This window comes from Solanum pennellii, chromosome 6, assembly GCF_001406875.1.
Source record: "Solanum pennellii chromosome 6, SPENNV200".
NCBI classification, from domain to species: domain Eukaryota; kingdom Viridiplantae; phylum Streptophyta; class Magnoliopsida; order Solanales; family Solanaceae; genus Solanum; species Solanum pennellii.
The window spans coordinates 45,222,366-45,243,848 of record NC_028642.1 but is presented as its reverse complement, the minus strand read 5'-3'; the positions used below and the strand labels follow the sequence as shown (position 1 = coordinate 45,243,848).

Here is a 21,483-nt window from a genome sequence, read left to right as displayed (position 1 = left end):
GACATTGATATAGGAGTTCAGATACATTTTTTTAAAAATAAAATAAAATTAAGTGTTTGGCAAATTAGTAAAAATGCTATTAAATGAAAATAGAAATAAATTTTCCATCGTTGCAAAGAAACTAAAAAATTCTGCTTTTTACAAAAAGTAGAAGCAGAAAATTATTTTTTATAAGGCTAAAATATCTTTTCCGTGTATACATATTTATCAATATATCTCTTTTTAATTAAATTAACATATCTCATAAATTTAGTTAAGTTTCATGTAAAAGTTTTATATGTTATTTTTATATATTAAATTTTGTATGTTATTTTACAATTATGATTATTGTTTTATTTATTATATTACGTATTGTTTTGCACAATTAGAAAAAAGTATCAACAATATTTTTGCAAGATATAAAAAGAAAAAAAATAATTCAATGTTTCAGTTCTCCAAGGTATAATATTGATTGAAAGTTTGGATATTTCATTTTAATTTTATAAAAATAAAAATAAAACTATCTTTTTGTAATAGATATTAAAATAATTATCTTTATAAAAGTAATCTTAATACTGATAGTATATTGATATTTGTCATTTTTCGTAATTTGACTCTCAAAAGTATTTTACAAGTATTTGTTAAACACAATTTACTTATGAAAAATACTTTTCAAATAAATTAATCAAATACAAATTATTCTTTTCTTGTCTAAAAACACTTTTTTGAAAAAAGTTATTTTTAAAAAATATTTCTGAAAATAAATAATTTTTAACAATAATTCCATACAGGCTCTTAATCTAAGTAAATAAGAAATACAAAAATCATATGAAGGTAAGCTCATAATTATTTTCTTTGAATAAATGTGTTGGAATGTATAATTTTTAAAAATAAGTGAGCTTAATAGATGGCAAGTTCATAAGCCTACTAGAGGAAGCAACTTTTCATGAAAAAAAATATAGAAGTTAGTTAAAATTATTCATAACAATAAATTGTATGATAGAATTTTCATGAAAATCATAAAAATAGTTAAAATTATTAATTTAAAAATAATATATCGTATGATAGAATTTGCATGAAAAAAGTATATGAAGTTTTAAAAGTATATATAAAAAATATGTTGGATATATCATTTATTGGTTTGATATATTATTTTTATTCGCCTTATTTTTAGTAAAATCAAATCAAATGATTTTAAAAAAAATACAAATCTAAACCAAATAAAAAACAACTTATATTATTTATTCAGTTTGGTTGATTTTTTATTTCAATTGATTTTAATCAAATCGTGAATACTCCTAATTGCAGTTTGTCACTATGGCTCCCTAGTCAATTAATGTAGGTTTCACTTTATTGGATGCTAACTCTTTATTAAACTGTTTATTAGAAAAGTACAAATATATTATTAATAAAAAAAATTTATAATTACATAAATATCTAAATATATTTGTAATAGTAAAAAAGGATTATGATACATTTAATATACGGACAAGGACCTAAAATACCCTTAAAGTATTGAAAATGTTACAAAATTACCCTTCATCCACCTATTGGCTCCAAAATGCCCTTTTCATCCACCTATTGGCTCCAAAATACCCTTGTCATCCACATTTGGGTTCAAAATTGACCATTTTTTAATTGTTTTAAAATTAAACTCTTTAAATATTTTTTTAAATACTGTGTTCAACTATTAATTATAATTTTAATTTATTAATATAATTTATAAACCAATCCACTACCCACTCATTACTAACTAAACCTCACTCAATTAATAATTCAATTATAATATCAAAATCATCATAAACACTACTAAAACACGATGAAATTATAGATTACTGAAAATGACATTCAAAATTATTCGAGTCCGAGTCGAAGCCCCAATTAAATTTAGGTTGAGCCGCTTATTTAAGAGGACACTTTCTTTCAAAATTGAATTAGAAATTTATGATTAAAGCTAAATAAATAATACATCCCGAATTAATTCATGCACTTTTTTTAAATATAATTTTATAAATATTTATGATTTACTTCAAAACCTTTAATATATGATTTTGAAAAAAAGTTACCTATGAAGTAACATCACATAATTGAGACGTAAGAATAATTAAAATGAACATAGTCAGACTTTTAAGTTTATCGGTAATTTTTATGTAGCAACTTGAATGAATGATAATTTACTTCTATATTTTTTAAAAACACTCAATTGGCAGTAGCTTGCATTAATAATGTGACGAGTTCATTAATTTAGAGGGATTTAATTAGTAATGGGTAGGTACTGGATTGATTTATAAATTACACTAATAAGTTAAATTATAACAAATAGTTGAGCGCCACGTATTTTAAAAAATATTTATATAGTTTAAATATAAAACCGTTGAATAAGTGGTCAATTTTGAACCAAAAGGTGGATAACAAGGGTATTTTGGACCCAATAGGTGGATGAGAAGGGCATTTTGGAGCCGATAGATGGATGAAGGGTAATTTTGTACTATTTTCAATACTTTGAAGATATTTTAAGGCTTTTTCCGTTTAATATATAAATCTACTTGTATAGAATGAACTTACTACTCAGATACTACCAACCTTATTTCCTCAATGGTCAATAATCAATATCTTAAAAGAAGTTTACGATTGACTCAGATTATGTCAAAGTAAATTCAAATACATCGAGTAGTAATGCTTATCATTGTAAGGTCAGTTACATAGCAAAAATAAAATAAAAAATATATATAAAGATTGTTTTTCTTTTTCTGTAATTGATACATATATAATTCAATTTTAACTATATATAAATAAATATTTAAATAACTTTAGCTATATATACATAGATATATAAATTTATATATAAAAAACACATTCTACGTGAATTCTACATAGTGTCTGTATATATATATGTGAAGCTAGAGCCTCACCGTCACGAAACAAATGTTTTGTTTTTAGATGAGTGTACTACGCATATTCTGCTATATAAAACATGTGTGAAGCTAGAGCTTCACGTCACGAGATGAATGTTTTGTTAAAAAGAAGAGTTTCACTTGAAAAAATTAAATAGTTAACTCCTTAAATAATTGAATCAAAATTTTAGTGAAATAATTAGACCTAAGTTAAAGAATATGTTTATATATTATATCGGAGAAAAGCTAAATATAATAGGAGAGAGAGTTGTTGTAATGTTGTAAGAGAGAGTCCTGCAATGTGGGCAAAATAGGGTGGCGCACAAAGGAAGAAGCAAACAAGACTACACAGCATACTTTCTTTTACTCGTTTCTCGCTCCATTCATAATCACGTCTATCAAGGAATTTTTCCCTTTTCTCTTTAAAACTTCCCCTGTTTAAGCAAACAGAGAGAGAAGTGTGTGTTTGTGTCTAGGGAAATCGCCTTTGATTATTTTCTTCTATCTCATCCATTCAATTCTGTAGAAACAAGCCGGACCCATGTGAGCAAATTATCCTTTTCACGCCTTTCAATTTCGTATTTTTGTTTTTCTTTCTTTGTCGTTTTTCTTTCTTCTTCTTCTTCTTTATCTGATTTATTGCTTCCCTATTAGTTTTGCTTATGTGGGTTTTCATGTTTCCGTGAAAATAACTTATGGGTGTTTGTTGGTTTCTTTTGGTTTGGTAGCTTCAGGGTTCTGTTTGGATATAGCTATAGTGGAGTACTATAAGTTAAAAAAAAAGGTTCTTTTCTTGAAATTATACTGTGTAATTTATATTGTGTCTGGTTGGGATCCTTGCTGGATCTATTTGTGTTTTTTTTGGTTATTGTAATGTTAAAAGTACAGATAAAATTGCTGTTTACTTGGTAGTTGTGTTTGTTCTTTTACTAACTTGTAGTAGTTTTTTTTTTTTTTTTTAAATTTCTTAGGCTTTTCGAGGAGAGAATAATTCAGCACATTGTAAAAGGTGATTTGTTGTGGTGGGGTTTGATGGGGTGAACTCAAAGGTATAATGGGTAGCATTAGTGATGATGAAGAATGTGTATTTTTTGATGCCTCTGAGAATATTGGCCAAGTACCTGATTTGGGTTCTAATGAACCCCAGGTGCTCAAATCCAGCTCCAGGATTGATAATTGTGTCACTAGTAGCTACCAGTATGATGTGTGGAGTAGAAGTCCCAGCAGTGTTAGAGAGCGTCGTAGGGAATTCTTTAGTTGGATGGGGGAAGATCTAGTGGATGTATATGGAAGTTCTGATTCTAGTTGTGAAAGTGAAAGGATTATGGAGAGTAGTGAGGCTGTGGTGCGAACCTCAATTCTTGAAGATGAATTTCCTTCTCAGCAAGTTCATCTACCTGGTTTGTCTGTTGGTGTTTTGGGTTCATATAAAGAGTTGGATTCAAATGAGACATTTGTGTGTCGGAGTGGCAATCCAGATGGTGGAAGTGAGTGCGATGTACATGATCAGGCTGAGACTAATCACAAAACTATGAAATTGGAACGCCAGCAACTTGGACAACAAGAATTTGAGGCCTATGGAGATGCTGGGAGGAAACTGAATGTGGTCAAGCGGAGTTTAATAAGTAGATTGCGATCACTGACGTGCATTGTAAATGACAGAGGGAGAACTAACAATTCAAAGGTTGACAGCTCCAGTGCTGTCCAAAGGTCTAGGGTTCAGAGGACTAAGGTTCACCACCGAAAGAAGCGATTAAATGAACTCTCTGGACTTTTTGTGGGGCAAGATATCCAGGCTCATGAAGGTTCAATATTAACTATGAAATTCAGCCTTGATGGGCAATACCTAGCCAGTGCCGGTGAAGATAAGATTGTGCGTGTATGGCAAGTGGTGGAAGACGAGAGATCCGATGAAGTCGATATTCCAGACTTAGATCCATCTTGCATGTACTTCACAGTGAACCATCTTTCACAACTTGCTCCTTTGGTGACAGAGAAAGAGAGAATCAATAAATTGAGGGGTCTAAAGAAAACAACAGGGTCTTCCTGTGTCATTTTCCCGCCTAAGGTCTTTCGAATTTTGGAAGAACCACTACATGTGTTCCAAGGACATAGTGGCGATATATTGGATATTTCTTGGTCAGAGAACAATGTATGTTTATTGCTGCTCTATACTTGATTAAAGCTTTGTGAACACTTCTGGATCTAATCAAGTTCTCTTTTATAATTTATTATTCTTGCAGTATTTGCTTTCATCATCAACGGACAAAACTGTTCGTCTGTGGCAAGTTGGATATGATAAATGCCTCAAAGTCTTTTCGCACAGTAATTATGGTATGCACCAAACCTTTTGTTAGATCATTCTATATTTTTTTGATTTTTTTTTTTTGCTGATTAGCCTATTTGTTCTAAGTTTCTGACATTTTAGTTCCAGACTGCATTACTCACTATTTTCTTTCTTTTTGTTTTTCAGTGACTTGCGTACAATTCAACCCAGTAAATGATAATTACTTCATCAGTGGTTCAATTGACGGAAAAGTTCGCATTTGGGCGATTAACAGCGGTCAAGTTGTGACTTGGACGGACCTAAAAGACATTGTGACTGCTATATCCTATCGTCCTGATGGGAAGGTAGTTATTTCATATCTTGTTTCCTTTTTACAAACTTACCTCATAGATTCAGAAATCCAAGCAGTTCATTAAATAAGTTATCTACTTCTCATGCAGGGTGGAATTATTGGCTCTATAGAAGGCGCATGTTGCTTCTTTAGTTTTATTGGTAATGTTGCCTCTTTTCCTTATATATACCAAAATAGCATTGATCACCTGCAGTTAGGATTTATATTTTTATTTAAGAGCTTTTTAGCCCACTTGTTGCTTTTTTTTCAGTTGATTAACCATCAAGCTGATTTTAGGCAGATAACTATGCACAATTTCATGAGCTTATTATACTTTCTTTTGTTATGGGTAGGTCTAGTTGGAGGGTTTCCCATTTTCATTTCTGTCTTTTGATTTTCCAGAGTTGTTCTAGCCCATGCTCTGTTTCCTTTCTTTCTCCAAGCTTTAACAGAGTAGTATTTCCATTACCTGATAGTAGTTTTAGTTTGTATGAGCATCATATGTTAGTCACGTACCAATTTCTGATGCACATTATATAAAGTCATATGATATAGCAAATGAAAGAATGCATATATAGTTTACAGTGACAGAGAATTTGTGGTCCATATTTTTGCAGCTAATGAAAGGGTAGTCTGTTATACTGATTTCATATCAAATTAGAAATGTGTTTTGACATTTTTGGACCATCACAGATGATGAGATTCAACTGGAGAAGCAGATTTGTTTGGTCAGTAAGAAGAAGTCACTTTGCAAAAGAATTACTGGCTTTCAGGTTAGTAGACATCCCCCAGATACTAATTACTGCTTTATTAGTTCTAGATAGCAATGTAATAAGATGCTGATCAATCATATTACTCCAATGCAGTTTCTACCACAAGACCCAAGTAAAGTGATTGTTACTTGTGCGGACTCGCTAGTAAGAATCCTTAGTGGGATCAATGTAATAGGCAAATACAGAGGTATGCTCCCTTCTCGAGTTTTAGATGATGACCTATTTTCCCTACTAGTTGATAATGCAATTGTCTACAAATATGGGACCTGCAGTCGACTTAATCTTTTTTATATGTAGTTAATAGGATAGCCGGTGGAATTCTTTTTTCTTGTTTCTCTTATGTTTTAACTTTCTGCTACTTTATTCTCTAGGCCTAAGAAATGCAGGAAGCCATCTCTCTGCTGCTTTCTCCTCAGATGGGAAGCATATCATCTCTGCATCTGAAGATTCTAATGTCTATCTGTGGAACTGTCACATTCCAGAAGAGACTTCTGTATCTCAACCTGAAGCAGTGAGATCATTTGAGTTCTTCTATAGTGATGCATCCATTGCTATACCTTGGTCTGGCCTGAAAAATGTTAACCACGAGAATCAGTGTCACTCACAAGTACTGAGTCAAAGCTTAAACAATTTTCCTTTGGGGGCTTCACCTTGTTTCTCTTTAGGACAAGGGTTGTTTTTAGAGGCAATTCCGAAGGGATCTGCGACCTGGCCTGAAGAGAAGCTTCCACTGTCAAGTCCTCGGTTTGTGCCTTCTGCAATGTGTAAATCTCAATACAAGTTTCTCAAAAGCTCTTGTCAGAGTTCATCCAGTTCTCATGCCTGGGGTTTAGTTATTGTTACTGCAGGCTATGATGGGCGAATAAGGTCATATCATAATTATGGACTGCCTTCACCACTTTGAGAAGTAATTTCAGGATTTTCAAGGAAGTGAAAGTTACATCCTCTTTTGGCACCTCCTTTCTGGTTTGCAGAAACTGCCACTGCGTGTATATCCTTTGTCATGGAACTACTCGACAGAGTTCACTGCTGCAATGAGATCTCCATATGAGAAAGGATGTTTGACCGGCCCCTTTAGGTACTTACAAGTCATGTCAGAGTTTGCTTGAATATACCTGATGTTGCCACTAGTTGGCACCTAATTTTAGTTTATTAGGGCCAATCATCCACCAACTATGGAAGGAAATGAATATTTTATGAGAGGTCAACATAACATGCTTATCCATATGAGTTGTCTGCGGGGCCTTTCATTATTCTACTTCCTTGTTATCTAAATGAGATCAGGGAAGGAGCTAGTGGCTATAATTTTCTCAAGGAGGAATGGTGGGGAACTTCATCTTTATGGCATGCTGGCTGTTCTAAATGATTGAATTGTTGTCTGCCATACAGTCAGTCCATTGAATATAGGAGTAACCACAGGTTGATTTTGAGGAAGGTGGGGGCCGCTTCCTGCTGAATCGGACTGTCGTAGCAGCTGTACGACTGCATGAGATCTCAGTGCTGATGTCAGTTACTAATAAAGTAAAAATGCTTCGGGGCTGGTGCTCTTCTCTACCTCTGGTTGGAACAGCGCCTTTTCTGGTAAAAGAGGGAGGTTCATTACAGAGAGGGTGCTGGTACCATGGGTTTTTTGGGTGCACAGTTCTAAACTCGTCCACTCCTCTACCCTTCTCCACTTAAATACTAAACTTTTGTGACATGTGCATAATGCAACATGTCACATCTTATGCTCTACCACTAGATCAAAGTTTAGGGGGCAAGGCTGCTGGTGACATAGTTACACTAACATAGATGGCATTTTCAAATTTACTGCTCCAAAATTGTATTTAGTAGCATCAGTGTTGGTACAACACACGTGTGAAACAACAAATGTGATTTCATTGATTAGTTCTTCTGTATAAAATTCAGTAGTTATTACTTATTAGTGTATGTTAAATGTATAGAACTGACTGTTGTTCCTTCAAAATTGTTAATAGCAGCTGACCCCCTTGCTTTGAGATTCAACGCTTTTGCTTATTGTAGTCTTTGAATTATGAGATATTGGTTAATTTCTTGATGAATTTTGGTGACTATGAACCAATTTGCATGCATGTTGGAGCTAATACACACTATAAATCTTATATATAGAGGGCGTTCAGCTAAGCTAATAAATTGGTTATGGTTAACCAATTTATAGTCATGTTTTAGCTTATTCATGTGTTTTCTTAAACAATAAAGTACTTATAATCAAGTGTTCATAAGTCATCAGCCAAAAGTCATTAGATAATCATCTTCAACTAGTAATTTTTAAGTTAATCAGAAACTTTTCGTTTCAGTATTTTATTGTTTTATCTTTAAAAAAATTTCCAAACCAAAACCCCCACCTCTTCACTCTGTGTATGCCGTTTCTGTCTATTTATAAGGTTCCTTCTAAAATTGTAATAACTTTTGTAAAAATTTAAGAATTTTAGTTATCATAAAAGTGGCAAGCTCTAAAGTGAAAAGTTAATTACCATTTTGACCTTGTACTAAATTGAAATTTGATTAATTATTTAACATTTAATTAGTTAATTTAAATATTAAATTGTCTCATTTAAATAAAAATATAAATAACTTTTGCACTTCCTTAGATTAATTTCTAATTAAAATATCTAATTTAATAATATTTGTCATCTATTATCTATATGTATATTTAATTTAATCTCCATCATATCATATAATAATAATAATAATAATAATAATAATAATAATAATAATAATATAAAAGTGGAAGGAATATTAGGCAAAAATTAGATTACATTTTGTCCCTATATCATATATAAATACTATTAATCGTCTAATAAATTGTTAACTGAATATTAAATAGTAAATTTTAATTACTATAAGGGAGGATTACACATTAAGCAATATTAAATTTATCGAATTCTTCCAGTTACAATTTATTTATGTTGATGGTTAATTAATATTAAATTGTTAGAAACAATTATTATCAAGAAGACAAAAAGACTCCTAATGATATTGTTCAATGAATTAAAGGTGAAGACTAAAGGTTACAAAATTAATTAGGAAACTGATAGGTCTCTTTTATTTTTTTCCTTTCATCTCCCCTCACCTAAAATTTTCATATTTAAAGTCACCTAGAAATGAAAATTAACTTACAAATCTCATCTGATCTTCTAACTAAAGTATGTTAATATGTCAATTCTCTCTTATAAATTAACATATATTTTCTAATTTTTGATATATCATCTCTTTCTTCTTTTTTTATTTCCTTTCTGATCATAGTCATACATTGCTGAAAAAAAATTGTCATCAATCTTTATAAAATTGTTAAGGGCAATAACATTATTGTTGTATTCTGATCGAAGACATTATGATTATTGTAAAGAATGTTTAAAAGGAAATAATATTTTCTTTATCACGTTATATGAATTATAACAAAATAATGAATGTTTATACTATTTTATGTAAAGTGATTATAGCTATGACCATTTGTAAGTTATTTTCATATTAGTTTTAAAATGTTTCTTTTATAATGTTTCTCTTCTTATTCATTTTAAGTTAAATATGTTCTCGATTTATATAAAGAAGTTTGTGTTTAAATAATTAAATAGATGTTACTTATTTAGACTTTATATAATTATTGGCGTAGAACATGTACAATACTATATTTCTTATTTCCAAATGAAATTAAAAATTGTCTCAATGATATTTTAGATATTTTATGATATTCCAAATTATCTGTGTTTTAAATAGATAATTTGAAATATTTGACACATATGTTGACTGCCTATCCATGCAGTTATAATTACTTCATTATCTCATAAATTAGTATCTGTTTCAGAAACTTCTTATCCCCTCTTTTCTTACTTTTTAAATACTCATTTTTAATTCAATATATGTATAGATTTGAAAGATTTACTAACATTAGCTTATGAATTACATGTATGTTTACTTTTTTATGTATATTTTATTTTTTTAAGTTATGACATATAGCAAATTCAACAATATATGTACCATTTACAAATTATTGATTGTAGTAAAAAATTTATATTAAGTAGTTTAAAATAAACGTGCAACGCACGTTCTGAACACTAGTTCTATTATGAGAATAGATCAACATTTTAAAACCAAACTTACAGAAGTAACTATTTTCCAAAATCCATTTTTACTTTGAAATTAGAAAAACTTTTTTCTTTAAATTTTCAAATACTCACAATTTTCATAGCTAGAAACACCCCCTTGCAGTCGCAGAAGTTTTAATGCCTGAATTAGTAGAGTAAAAGCACATATACTATTTTATCTGGTTCATGATGAAGTTTTCCTAAATAAAGTAATGAAAGCTAAAATTATTTTTAAAATAACCCCAGGAACATAAAAGTTGTAGTGCCCGAAAACTTGACAAGATTGTGTTGCCAATGCTTATGAGGGCCAATTTTGCACTGTTAGCTTCAGAAACATAAAGTACAACAGCCTCACTGGCATTTTGCTATTTTCCTAGAGCAAGCAAGACCCCTTGGGAAAGAATGTCAAGGTAAAGAAACAATAAAAGGCGTCTTTCGTGCTTAAATGTTTGACCTTGTAACAAAAATGCCAACGGACAAACACCTCATACAACACTTCAAGGGAAAAATCAGTCTATAAGGGGAAAAAAAATATTACAGTTGATACCAGAATTACATTTCCATTTCCTCTGTTTGGAGCCAGGGGATTAATATGACGAAGTTGGTGATGCCAGTTCTATGAAAAAAAACGGAAAGAAAGGTTGCATCATAAGCTGTCCAGTAGAGATCGGGCTGCAAAATATTGACAATGACCAAATGCAAAGAAGCAAACATTATCAGATCAGGAAATTAACTTTTTCTTTTTTGGTGTCACAATATAATATGGGCCAAATGAAGACAACTTTTAGACATGGAAAGCACCACTTGTTTTTTGAATGTTAGAAACATGGAGAACACCACTTAAGTTGCAGTCTTGCACTTGATATAGTTTATCAGGCAGATGTTCCTATGTCAAATATATTAGTTTGATTCTCGACCAAGAAAATTTAGCATTTGTAACAAGTCTTTTACAGATAATAACCATATATCTTTTCAAACAAGCTCTTCCTACAACCTATGAACATTCAAACAGTAGTTAGGTGATTGATTTGGACAAGATATCTGGATGTCAGCAACCGTATGCCCCAGGTTTTCCCTAACACGTACATAGAAATCAGTGAGTCACTTATAATAAGAAAAGATTTGTTAATCTTCTTCAAGTTTGGTACTTAGACATTCCAACCATAAGGATTGCCACACATCTAAGCACTTAAGTCTTAACAGAAAGCCAACTGTCTAAAAGCTTACTGACTTTGAGACTAAAGGGTTTCAAAATTTGCACTTAACAGGCATAAATCTAACTCACCAAACGATAGAAGTTTCAAAGTAATCCCTGCAGAAGATCCCGTGGCAACCTTCTTTGCAAGAGTAAACAGAATCCTAGTCCAAATCAGTTCTTTCTCTGCTGAGATCATAAATCCAGGGTAATTGTAGCCGGAAGCCACGCAAGTTCTCTGATAAACAAAATAATAAGGATGTTGTTCATGTGCTATACATTTGCCAATGATCTATACTTAAACTAAGAAATCAGATAGATCTCTATCATCTATGTGACTTGAACTCTTTTACAACTCATTGTGCAAGCTCCATGTGTTACGATGTCATAATTGACAATCCTGTTCGACGATCTTGGGAATGAAGTTCCTAAAGGAAACATTTGGAAGTAAATACGATTAGGCACTAAAAATGACACAAGCCAACCCTGCCAATTCTCTAACAGCCAGCCCAAGTTAGTTTTCCAAGAAATCATCGTTCCATTTGTTGATAAATCCTATGTCCACCAAATAACCATGAAGTGTAAGACAACCTATGGCAATGCATGTGTCAATATTGTACCAATACCAAGAGTAGCAGCTATTAACTTGATTCCACCTCTACAGTTCTTCATTAGTAGAATAAAAATGTGAAAAAACAACACGAGATAGCTCCTTTATAGATCCACTTAGAACCAAAAGTCTGCTAGCCTTTTAACTCCATTCTCTTCATTTGTTCCTTAAACCTTTTTCATGCAAGAGTACAAAAGAAAACCTCCATTCACGATAGGTTTTCAGTTGATGAAGTAAATAACCTTTTCCCTCTCTTTCCTACCTGGAACCTTTAAGAGTCCATCCATCTGGCAGAAGAGGACCAAGAAAACAATTCAAATCATTGTTGTGCAAAAGCCATCAATTTCCAGGTTTTTCTGATAACCTGTAGATTATCGCTTCGAGGCATTGAAACAGCCTTCTACAGAAATGTACGCGTACGATATGCATCCACTCTCTTCCTTCCCTTGTCTAGTACAAACTAGAGAGAACTCCTTAAACGGAGTAATACCTTTTCGTAATCCAATTATGATGAATCATTTGAACACCATAATAGAATGGACATAGAGGATTTATATACACGAGCCCAACCAATCGTAGAACTCAATGTTTAATTGTTTAAGAACAATACTAAATTCAATAACATCTGTGCAATGTATTCATACAAACACACAAATAATCACCAACCAAAGCAATATATAGAATTAACTCCATAAAGGCAAGAGATCCAAATCATAACCTATCAAGCAACATACATTGAACTAACAACAACAAAAAAAATAAAAATAAAAATTGTGGAATGCAAAAGCCAAGCAAGTGATGTAAAATGAGAAGAAATTACCAGAAGATTTAAACAGGGAGGTTGTCAACGGAATGAGAATTGTTGGTCCTAGGGCAAGGATCAACATGAGAAGGCAAATTGTTCATAAAAAGAGGGCGATCTTTAGCTTCTTCCTCTTCCTCATCATCAGAGGCATAAGTTGTGAGATTGACACAAGCACATCGTTCCAATGAGGCAAAGAATGCCGATGCGACACTGGTGCCGAACCACCTCGCCAGGCCGTCAATCTTTTCGCAGGACATTTTCTTTTCTTTGATTTGATTTATTTATTTTTGGTTTTCGTTCTCCTAGCTCGATCTCCAGTCGAGCGAGGAGAAGAGGGTCTTTCTTTGTCCGGTTTCAGGGAAAAAAGAACAAATGGAGGAGAGATAGGCGAGGAGTGAGGAGAATGGTCAAAATAATAATCCCATTATCTCTCTAACCTTACATACATTTTTCCTCATTATTCTAATACCCTACAACTTTGCCTTCAATGTTGGCTTCCCCTGTCATACTCATTGCTAAAACTTTATTGCATTCTAAAACCAAAAGCTTTTAACACTTTATTCTTCTATTATTATTAATAGTTTATTTAGTATAAAATAATAGTATATATATTAATTGTGTGATTTTTAAATTGTACAATAAAACACTATAGTAATTTTATATATGAATGACTTATCACATTTTACTAGCTATCAAAAGTGGTGTCACATAATCTTGTATTACTCATTTCCACACTAACTACTATGATTGCATATCGATCGGTTCGGTTCAATTTTAAAATTTATCGATTTGACTTATTCGTTATCGATTTGTAGATACCATTAAGATATTGACTTATCGGCTATAGAATTATTGGTTATCAATTATGGATTCTTATCGATTTGATTATCGGTTTAACTAGGGGCGGAGCTATAGTCACATTTGTTGATTAGTTTTTGTAGATATATGTCAAATTCTATATTTAGAGGATGTATATTTAAAGTTGGACACCCTTAGCTAAAGTTATGTCTTTGATACAGTTGTAATGTGTGTCCATTTGCATGAGCAGTTTCGAGTATGAACCCCAAATAGAACTATAATTTTTATTTTACTACAGACACACACCATTATTCTTGGATATCCTTAATAAAATTTCTGGTTCCACCACTGGTTTTAACTATTATGATTTGACACGATTATTTTATTTAAAATCACTTAAAACAAGGTGAAAAAACAAAAGAACCACGTAGACGAGTTGACATATTGCATATAACCTAAAAATAAACACTGACACATTGTAGAATAATCGAGAGTTTGAGACATCTAAAAATAAAAATATGAAACGAAGCCCTAAAGCAAGAACTTTATATACCGAATATTATAAATATTTTTATTAATTTACTATCAAGTTATCAGTTAACTCATTACTCAAACAGTTAAAAGAACCAAAAACTTAATGATAAAAAAGATTAAAAACATTACTTAGATGGATAAACCAATTACATATTTTCGATTTAGGTTATTAATTTTAGTTCGGTTTTGAATAGCCCAACTCCTAAAGTTTGATCAACCGAAGTCTTAATAAAACTACACGGAATGGAAGACAAGAAGGCGCATCTGGTGTAGTGGTATCATAGTACCCTCCCACGGTACTGACCGGGGTTCGATTCCCCGGATGCGCAGCATTTTATTTATTTTTGACTCATGATGCATTTTTACATCCACAATTTCTGCGTAAAGCAAGTATCAAAATGCCAGAACAAAGAACTCAACTCTATTTATTTGGCTCTTTCATAAAAGGTTTAGCTTGTAACAAAGTTACATCAACTAACATCATAGTTTAATACTCACATTCAAAGTTTAACTTCAAAACTCGTTCCAATCTATATTGATGAATGTTTCTATCATACATGTCTTCCAAATGGAACTTGATTGAACTGTAAATTGATCAATGCCTAATCTAAATCTATTTCTGATTGTCACCGTCAACAAGAAATATATATCTGACAATCATGCGTATATCCTATCACTTGTAAAGTAAACTAAAAACTAGCAATCGTTCACAGCTCATCATGGTCATCATCGTCACCAGCGCCTGATTCTCCTCCCGGTGCTCCACCAGACCTCTGATATACCGCAGTGATTATTGGGTTGCACACAGCTTCCACTTCTTTAAGTTTTTCATCGTAATCCTCCTTCTCACCACTCTGGTTGTCATCCAACCATTCAAGTGCTTCTTTTGTCACCGTTTCAATCTTCTCTTTCTCATCAGAGTCTAGCTTGTCTGCAAGCTTATCCTGGTCATTGATTTGGTTCCTCATGTTATATACATATGTCTCCAGGCTGTTTCTAGAGTCAATTATTTCTTTTACTTTCTTATCCTCCTCTGCAAACTCCTCTGCTTCCTTGACCATACGTTCAATTTCTTCTTGACTCAAGCGACCTTTATCATTGGTAATTGTAATCTTCTCTGATTTTCCAGAGGCTTTGTCTTCAGCTTTGACGTCCAGAATACCATTTGCATCAACTGCAAATGTCACCTCGATCTGTGGAGTTCCTCTGTTGAAATATGAAAGAATTTAGTCAGGAAGCTAATATTATTTTGGTCAAGCAGGCAAAAAGAAACTGATCAACCAGGTGCAGAAGACAAGTAAGTACCTTGGAGCTGGAGCTACTCCAGTTAAATCAAATTTTCCAAGCTGTCTGCAGTCCTTTGTGAGACTACGTTCACCTTCAAAGACCTGAAGGTAAGAATTTTCATGTCAGAAGAGAGCCACAAGTCCAGACATGTTACTTCTCTTGAGACTTTAAACAAAACACGTTGAACTCTCTAAGAAAATATAGTTTCGAGAAGATACCTGAATTGTCACTGTTGTCTGTTGATCCTTATAAGTGGTGAAGACTTGAGACTTTTTAGTAGGAATGACGGTGTTTCTTGGGATCAACTTAGTCATCACTCCGCCAACAGTTTCAATACCAAGAGTGAGTGGAGCCACATCCAGAAGAAGAATATCTGGTTAAATTCCAAAGTTAATTGTCAAATATATGGTTTTAAAAGAATCCAATCTCCATCAAATGGATAAAAGACAGACAGAAGAAGAAATACTTTTAGTTTCATCACCACCCTCGCCACTCAAAATTCCTCCTTGTACAGCTGCACCATAAGCAACTGCTTCGTCAGGGTTGACTCCTTTGCTAGGTTCCTTGCCGTCAAAATAATCCTTCAAAAGCTGTTGAACTTTAGGAATCCTGGTACTTCCACCAACAAGAACAATTTCATCAATCTGGTTCTTCCCTAGCCCAGCGTCCTCCATAGCCTTCTTAACAGGCCCCATTGTCTTTCTAAATAAATCATTGTTTAGCTCCTCAAAACGTGCCCGAGTAAGTGGTTCAGAGAAATCCACACCATCAAAGAGAGATTCGATCTCTACCCTAACTTGGTGCTGACTGCTCAGAGATCTCTTGGCACGCTCAGCTTCTCTCCTAAGCTTACCCAAAGCTCTGTTGTCCTTGCTGATGTCCTTCCCATGCTTCTTCTTAATCAATATAATAAAGTACTCCATAATCCTCTGGTCAAAATCCTCTCCTGCATTGAAGAAATTATCAATGTGTAGTGTGACTTGTGAACAAGGCTGATTTGAAACTAATAGTTTTTACAACTAGCATTTATTTTCGTCAAGCTAAATCAGATATCGAACTTGAACTGGTGTAAATTTTTAGTATTATATCAATATATATGGGAAAACTAACAAAAACAAATACAGCGATTGATGCGGTTAACAAAGGGGTGCTAACCTCCCAGGTGAGTGTCTCCATTTGTTGCAAGAACTTCAAAAACACCATTATCGATGGTGAGGATGCTAACATCAAATGTTCCACCACCAAGGTCAAAGACAAGGATGTTCTTTTCACCACCTTTCTTATCTAATCCATAGGCAATTGCTGCTGCAGTCGGTTCATTAATGATTCTTGCCACATTTAGTCCAGCGATCACACCTGCATCCTTAGTGGCCTGCCTCTGGGCATCATTAAAGTAAGCTGCAGCGGAGAACAGATAAAAAGATCAGCAATCATGTGATACAATTGTTGGAACTTAATATAGAAGGAACTTTTCAACATTACCGGGAACAGTGACAACTGCATCATTGATTTTCTTTCCAAGGAAAGCCTCAGCTGTTTCCTTCATCTTGGTCAAAATCATGGCACTGATCTCCTCAGGACTGAAGACCTTGTTCTCCCCGTCTTTAATCTTAACTTGGATGTATGGTTTACCATCCGTGTTAACAATCTTGTACGGAACAAGTTTCATGTCCCTTTGAACTTCTCTGTCTTCAAACCTATCAAATAGAATTAGTTTTGAGTCATTGCTATTATATGAAAACAAACATTCAGACATAATTTTTTGAAAAAAAGGAAGATAATGTATATTACTTTCTTCCGATAAGCCTCTTGACATCAAAGATGGTCCGTTCTGGGTTAACAGCGGCTATATTTTTTGCTGCCTCACCAATCAACCTCTCACCATCTGTGAATGAAACCCATGAAGGGGTGATACGATTCCCTTGGTCATTTGCTATAATTTCAACATGACCATTCTTGTAAACACCAAGACATGAGTAAGTTGTTCCAAGATCAATTCCAATAACTGTTCCCAACTTGGAAGCTTCTTCGTTGGCTACAGAATATGCGAACAAGCACCCTGCATGTGTAGAGACAGACTTGTCAAACTTCACGCTCTGTTGCAACAACATGCCGTTTCAAATCAAGCAATCAATCACTACTTTATCATCGTCTAAAGTAGATTCAAACCACTACCCTCCGAACAATTAGACATTAATATTTTAACCAAACTAACTATACTCTACTCTACACATCTAAAACTAAAAGGCATTAATATTCAAACCAAACTCTCAGCGACTTGTGCAACTAACTAGCAATTTTCAATTGAACAATGTGCATGCATATATCGACATTGACTAATCAACCTCATGCCGAACACATGAGAATTCCCAAACAGATGTGAGATTGAAATTGAACAAAGAGTAAAAACAAATAAAAAAAGCTTACCGAACAAGATGATCCAGGATGCACTTAGTTTCCACGCACCACCAGCCATTGCTCGCTGATAGATTTTCAACTTATCAATTTTCTTCAAATAATAGCTCAACAATTCTCCTCTTACTTATCAAATACAGCAATCAATATATACAAGGGGGTTTCGTTGAGGCGGCATATTCGATGACGTGGACCAATCATTATGAAGGTGAGGATCAATGAAAAAGATATCACTTTTGTTTTAGGACTCTAACACTATAATTTAATAATTGACCATGTCATAAGTGATGACGTGGACCAATCAACTTCAAATATGTATAGAAAAAGGTATTAACCACTCACACAACTATATAAACTCATGCAAATATACCAACGACTATGATATTTTTAGATCAAATTATATATATTTCTATTCAATTTCAGAATTTTAAATATGTTTTCAAGTAATAATAAAGTACAACAATTGGTCGAGTATTATGTGAAATTAATAGGTTGAGGTTCCTCTTCGTTACTTTTTCTTTCTCATTTCTCCAAATTTCTATTTGGATTGAAGTCATGTGTCATAATTAATTATGACATATGACTTCCAAGTGGAAACTTAAAAAAATGGAGAGAGAAGTAATGGATAGGAGCCTTGTCCGTATTAATAAATACTGATTCAAATTTATGTTTCAACCTTTGAATTTATTCTTTTATTTTTTGGCTTTGACTTCGCCGCGGTCAAAGAAAGATAAACTCCAATTTCTTTATCATTCTGCAATCCATACATAAATTAATTTTATTATGAATAAGCTCTAATCAGAAAGTCAATATCAATAACTATTGAAAACACTAATCAGTGGCCTAAGGGTAAGCAGCACAACCTAGTCTTTAGCACAAACAACTCTAGAAGGCATTAATTTTTATATACATCTTTGTTGGGACTTCAAGAGTTGTTGGTGTTAAAAAAAAAAAAAAGACAAGGTTGTGTTTTTTGCAGTAGGGCACTACTGATTGATGTTTTCAGTAGCTATTAATATTGGATTCTTATTGAAGCTTATTCATGACGGAAATTTAAGGATGACACGCCGTATCATACTTGTATGAGACATTGTTTAATTGACAAATGGACATAAATGAAATCCATTTGTCAATCTAATAAAGGAGCATGTTTAAGTCTCTCTTTGTAATCCTTTTTAATGCAGTGGAGCCTTTGCCCCATTGATTTCATCCCAAAATTTGTTTGCTGTTTTGGAATTTTGGCAACATTTTCTTACCCTTCTGATTGCGGACTTGTTAAATTAATATGACTAAGTTAATAATTTTACAAGTTCATTTTGTTGTCAAAAATCTTTTCAGTTTCTATTAGTTTATAGTTCTCATAATTCTATGTAAATAAAATATATTATTGAGAAAAACGTTCCACAAATAATTAAATTAGTGGTAAAGTTGAAATTTTGACAAGACTATTCATACTTTTAGGATAGAGGTGTATGAGAAATGAAAAAAAATAAAAATAAATTAAAGTAGCATATAAATAAAACTAATCTCTTCAAATCTAAAGAAGAATGACTCACTATAAGAAGATGATCCAGTAGAGAAATCATAACTCATTCTCATATGTAGTGTTTACTCTTCCTGCTCATATCACATCAACCAACTATTATAAGTAAAAAATTCCTTAAAAAGAAATTAGTAGAACAGTAATGATAAAGTGAAGAAAATGAATAAGACAAACATGATAACTTCTTAAATATATACATAGCAAAAATAAATTTGACACAAAGTAAGAAAATGGTCCTATTTAAAGCTAGCATATTACACAATTCCTTAAAATAAGTTGTTGACATCGATTTGAGCTTAAAGATAATCTTTTTGGAGTTGTTAATTATAAAAGAAATTACCCAATCACAAGAGAAAATATATATTAAAGTTCTCATGATTGAGTAAAGTAAAATAGGATAATTTTAGTAGCACAGTTAATTGCTACCTGGATTTTTTCTTGTTGGTAAGAGTTCGATTCTCCATCTTATATTTCGCTCCATTCACCTTTTCCCGCCCTGTTTTTTAAGGGGGAAAAAAGGAAGATTAAAGGACAAATAAGGCATATAACAATTAGTTCTACTTGTCCATATTTAAATGTTGCATTTGAACTAAAAAGTTGAGTTGATGTTTGTTTTTATTGTTGTACTGATGTTAAGGCCCTATGTCATGTGATTGAGCAGACAAATACGCGCGCGCACGCGCATACAAAAACAAATCTATGATTAAGAAAATTAATAATTCATAAATACTTATATAGACTAACATATGAATTTATTTAGCTAAAAGAGTTTTACTCCTATAATAACTGGAATTTCAAGACCTATTTTTTTAGAGACACTTACTCTCATCAAGATTTAATTCGAAATCATAATCGAACAAGTGGAAGAGTTATTATATACTAAAATTGAATGACAAACTAAATGAAATGAGACTAGAGGTAAAGTGAATTTAAGTCTTTTGAGTCGTGAGTAGATGTACCCCTGAGATTAGAGAGGAAGAGAAAGCAAACAACTTACAGTTTCAAGCCTTTTGTCGAGAGAGGATGTATTGTTGAGTCACTGTGAAATGAGAAAACCTAGATGATAAAACTAAAAGCGGAATGAAGCAAAATAAAGTCAAGACATGCTTTTTGAAAAAAAAAGTATTGATTCTCATCGGAACCTAATTTGAAACCATAATTAAACAGTCAAAAGAGACCTTATAAACTAAAATTGGCTATCTAGATGAGATTAGAGAGGAAGAGAAGGCAAAGAGCTTACGATTTCAATCCTTTGGTCGAGAGGAGACCTTATAAACTAAAATGGCAATCTAGATGAGATTAGAGAGGAAGAGAAGGCCTTTACGATTTCAATCATTTGGTCGAGAGGAGATGCGCCGCTGCGCCGCTGAGCCACTGTGAAATAACAAAAGAGACCTTATAAACTAAAATTGGTAATCTAGATGAGATTAGAGAGGAAGAGAAGGCAAAGAGCTTACGATTTCAATCCTTTGGTCGATAGGATGCGCCGCTGAGCCACTGTAAAATGACAAAACCTAAATGTTGAAACTAAAAGATAAAGGAAATTTACTTAAATAGAAAAAATGAGGGGGAGAGGATGCGCCGCTGAGCCACCGTGAAATAACAAAAGAGACCTTAAGACCTTATAAACTAAAATTGGCAATCTAGATGAGATTAGAGAGGAAGAGAAGCCAAAGAGCTTACGATTTCAATCCTTTGGTCGAGAGGAGATGCGCCGCTGAGCCACGGTAAAATGACAAACCCTAAATGTTGAAACTAAAATAGAAAGGAAATTTACTTAAATAGAAAAAATGAGGAGGAGAGGATGCGCCGTTGAGCCACTGTGAAATAAGAAAACCTAAATGTTGAAACTAAAAGAGGGAGGAAATTTACTTTAATATATAGAAAAAATGAAGGGGAAATATTCGTGTTTTTTGTGCGAAATTACAA

At 32.8% G+C, this 21,483-nt stretch overlaps 2 protein-coding genes, 1 long non-coding RNA gene and 1 other non-coding gene across 5 annotated transcripts; 2 read left to right on the top strand and 2 right to left on the bottom strand.

The window, feature by feature from the left end:
- The first annotated feature begins 3,122 nt into the window (after positions 1-3,122).
- LOC107021101 (WD repeat-containing protein 44-like) lies at positions 3,123-8,268 on the top strand. 2 transcript variants are annotated; one of them, XM_015221694.2, is made up of 8 exons: positions 3,123-3,416; positions 3,845-5,025; positions 5,117-5,207; positions 5,347-5,504; positions 5,601-5,652; positions 6,185-6,264; positions 6,358-6,451; positions 6,636-8,268. In XM_015221694.2, the coding sequence occupies exons 2-8, from the start codon at positions 3,928-3,930 to the stop codon at positions 7,166-7,168; spliced, it is 2,106 nt and encodes a 701-aa protein (XP_015077180.1). In that variant the 5' UTR covers positions 3,123-3,416; positions 3,845-3,927; the 3' UTR covers positions 7,169-8,268. The 2 variants fall into 2 exon arrangements, with proteins under 2 accessions (XP_015077180.1, XP_015077181.1); XM_015221695.2 differs by lacking the exon at positions 3,123-3,416 and adding an exon at positions 3,451-3,657.
- A 2,346-nt stretch (positions 8,269-10,614) lies between these two features.
- Positions 10,615-13,429, bottom strand: LOC107021366. Its single transcript, XR_001457016.2, has 2 exons — positions 12,993-13,429; positions 10,615-11,039 (listed from the first exon to the last, which is right to left on the bottom strand). It is a non-coding gene; the product is annotated as an uncharacterized LOC107021366 (long non-coding RNA).
- A 1,138-nt stretch (positions 13,430-14,567) lies between these two features.
- TRNAG-CCC lies at positions 14,568-14,638 on the top strand. Its single transcript has one exon. It is a non-coding gene; the product is annotated as a tRNA-Gly (tRNA).
- A 91-nt stretch (positions 14,639-14,729) lies between these two features.
- Positions 14,730-21,459, bottom strand: LOC107021803 (luminal-binding protein 4-like). The gene is made up of 14 exons (XM_015222517.2): positions 21,238-21,459; positions 21,012-21,051; positions 20,795-20,928; positions 20,552-20,593; positions 19,981-20,050; positions 19,568-19,628; positions 18,024-18,078; positions 17,388-17,655; positions 17,079-17,293; positions 16,752-16,994; positions 16,063-16,542; positions 15,815-15,969; positions 15,615-15,697; positions 14,730-15,515 (listed from the first exon to the last, which is right to left on the bottom strand). The coding sequence occupies exons 6-14, from the start codon at positions 19,595-19,597 to the stop codon at positions 15,017-15,019; spliced, it is 2,028 nt and encodes a 675-aa protein (XP_015078003.1). The 5' UTR covers positions 19,598-19,628; positions 19,981-20,050; positions 20,552-20,593; positions 20,795-20,928; positions 21,012-21,051; positions 21,238-21,459; the 3' UTR covers positions 14,730-15,016.
- Between the last annotated feature and the right edge of the window lie 24 nt (positions 21,460-21,483).

Excerpts from the sequence above, each read along its gene's own strand:
- LOC107021101 (XM_015221694.2), top strand. The coding sequence starts at position 3,928 with ATGGGTAGCATTAGTGATGATGAAGAATGTGTATTTTTTGATGCCTCT. Across the intron at positions 5,026-5,116 it reads TTTCTTGGTCAGAGAACAAT|TATTTGCTTTCATCATCAAC; the intron begins GTATGTTTATTG and ends TTATTCTTGCAG. Across the intron at positions 6,265-6,357 it reads AAAGAATTACTGGCTTTCAG|TTTCTACCACAAGACCCAAG; the intron begins GTTAGTAGACAT and ends ACTCCAATGCAG.
- LOC107021803 (XM_015222517.2), bottom strand. The coding sequence starts at position 19,597 with ATGATTTCTCTACTGGATCATCTTCTTATA. Across the intron at positions 16,995-17,078 it reads TGCAGTTGTCACTGTTCCCG|CTTACTTTAATGATGCCCAG; the intron begins GTAATGTTGAAA and ends TCTCCGCTGCAG. Across the intron at positions 16,543-16,751 it reads TGGAGACACTCACCTGGGAG|GAGAGGATTTTGACCAGAGG; the intron begins GTTAGCACCCCT and ends TCTTCAATGCAG.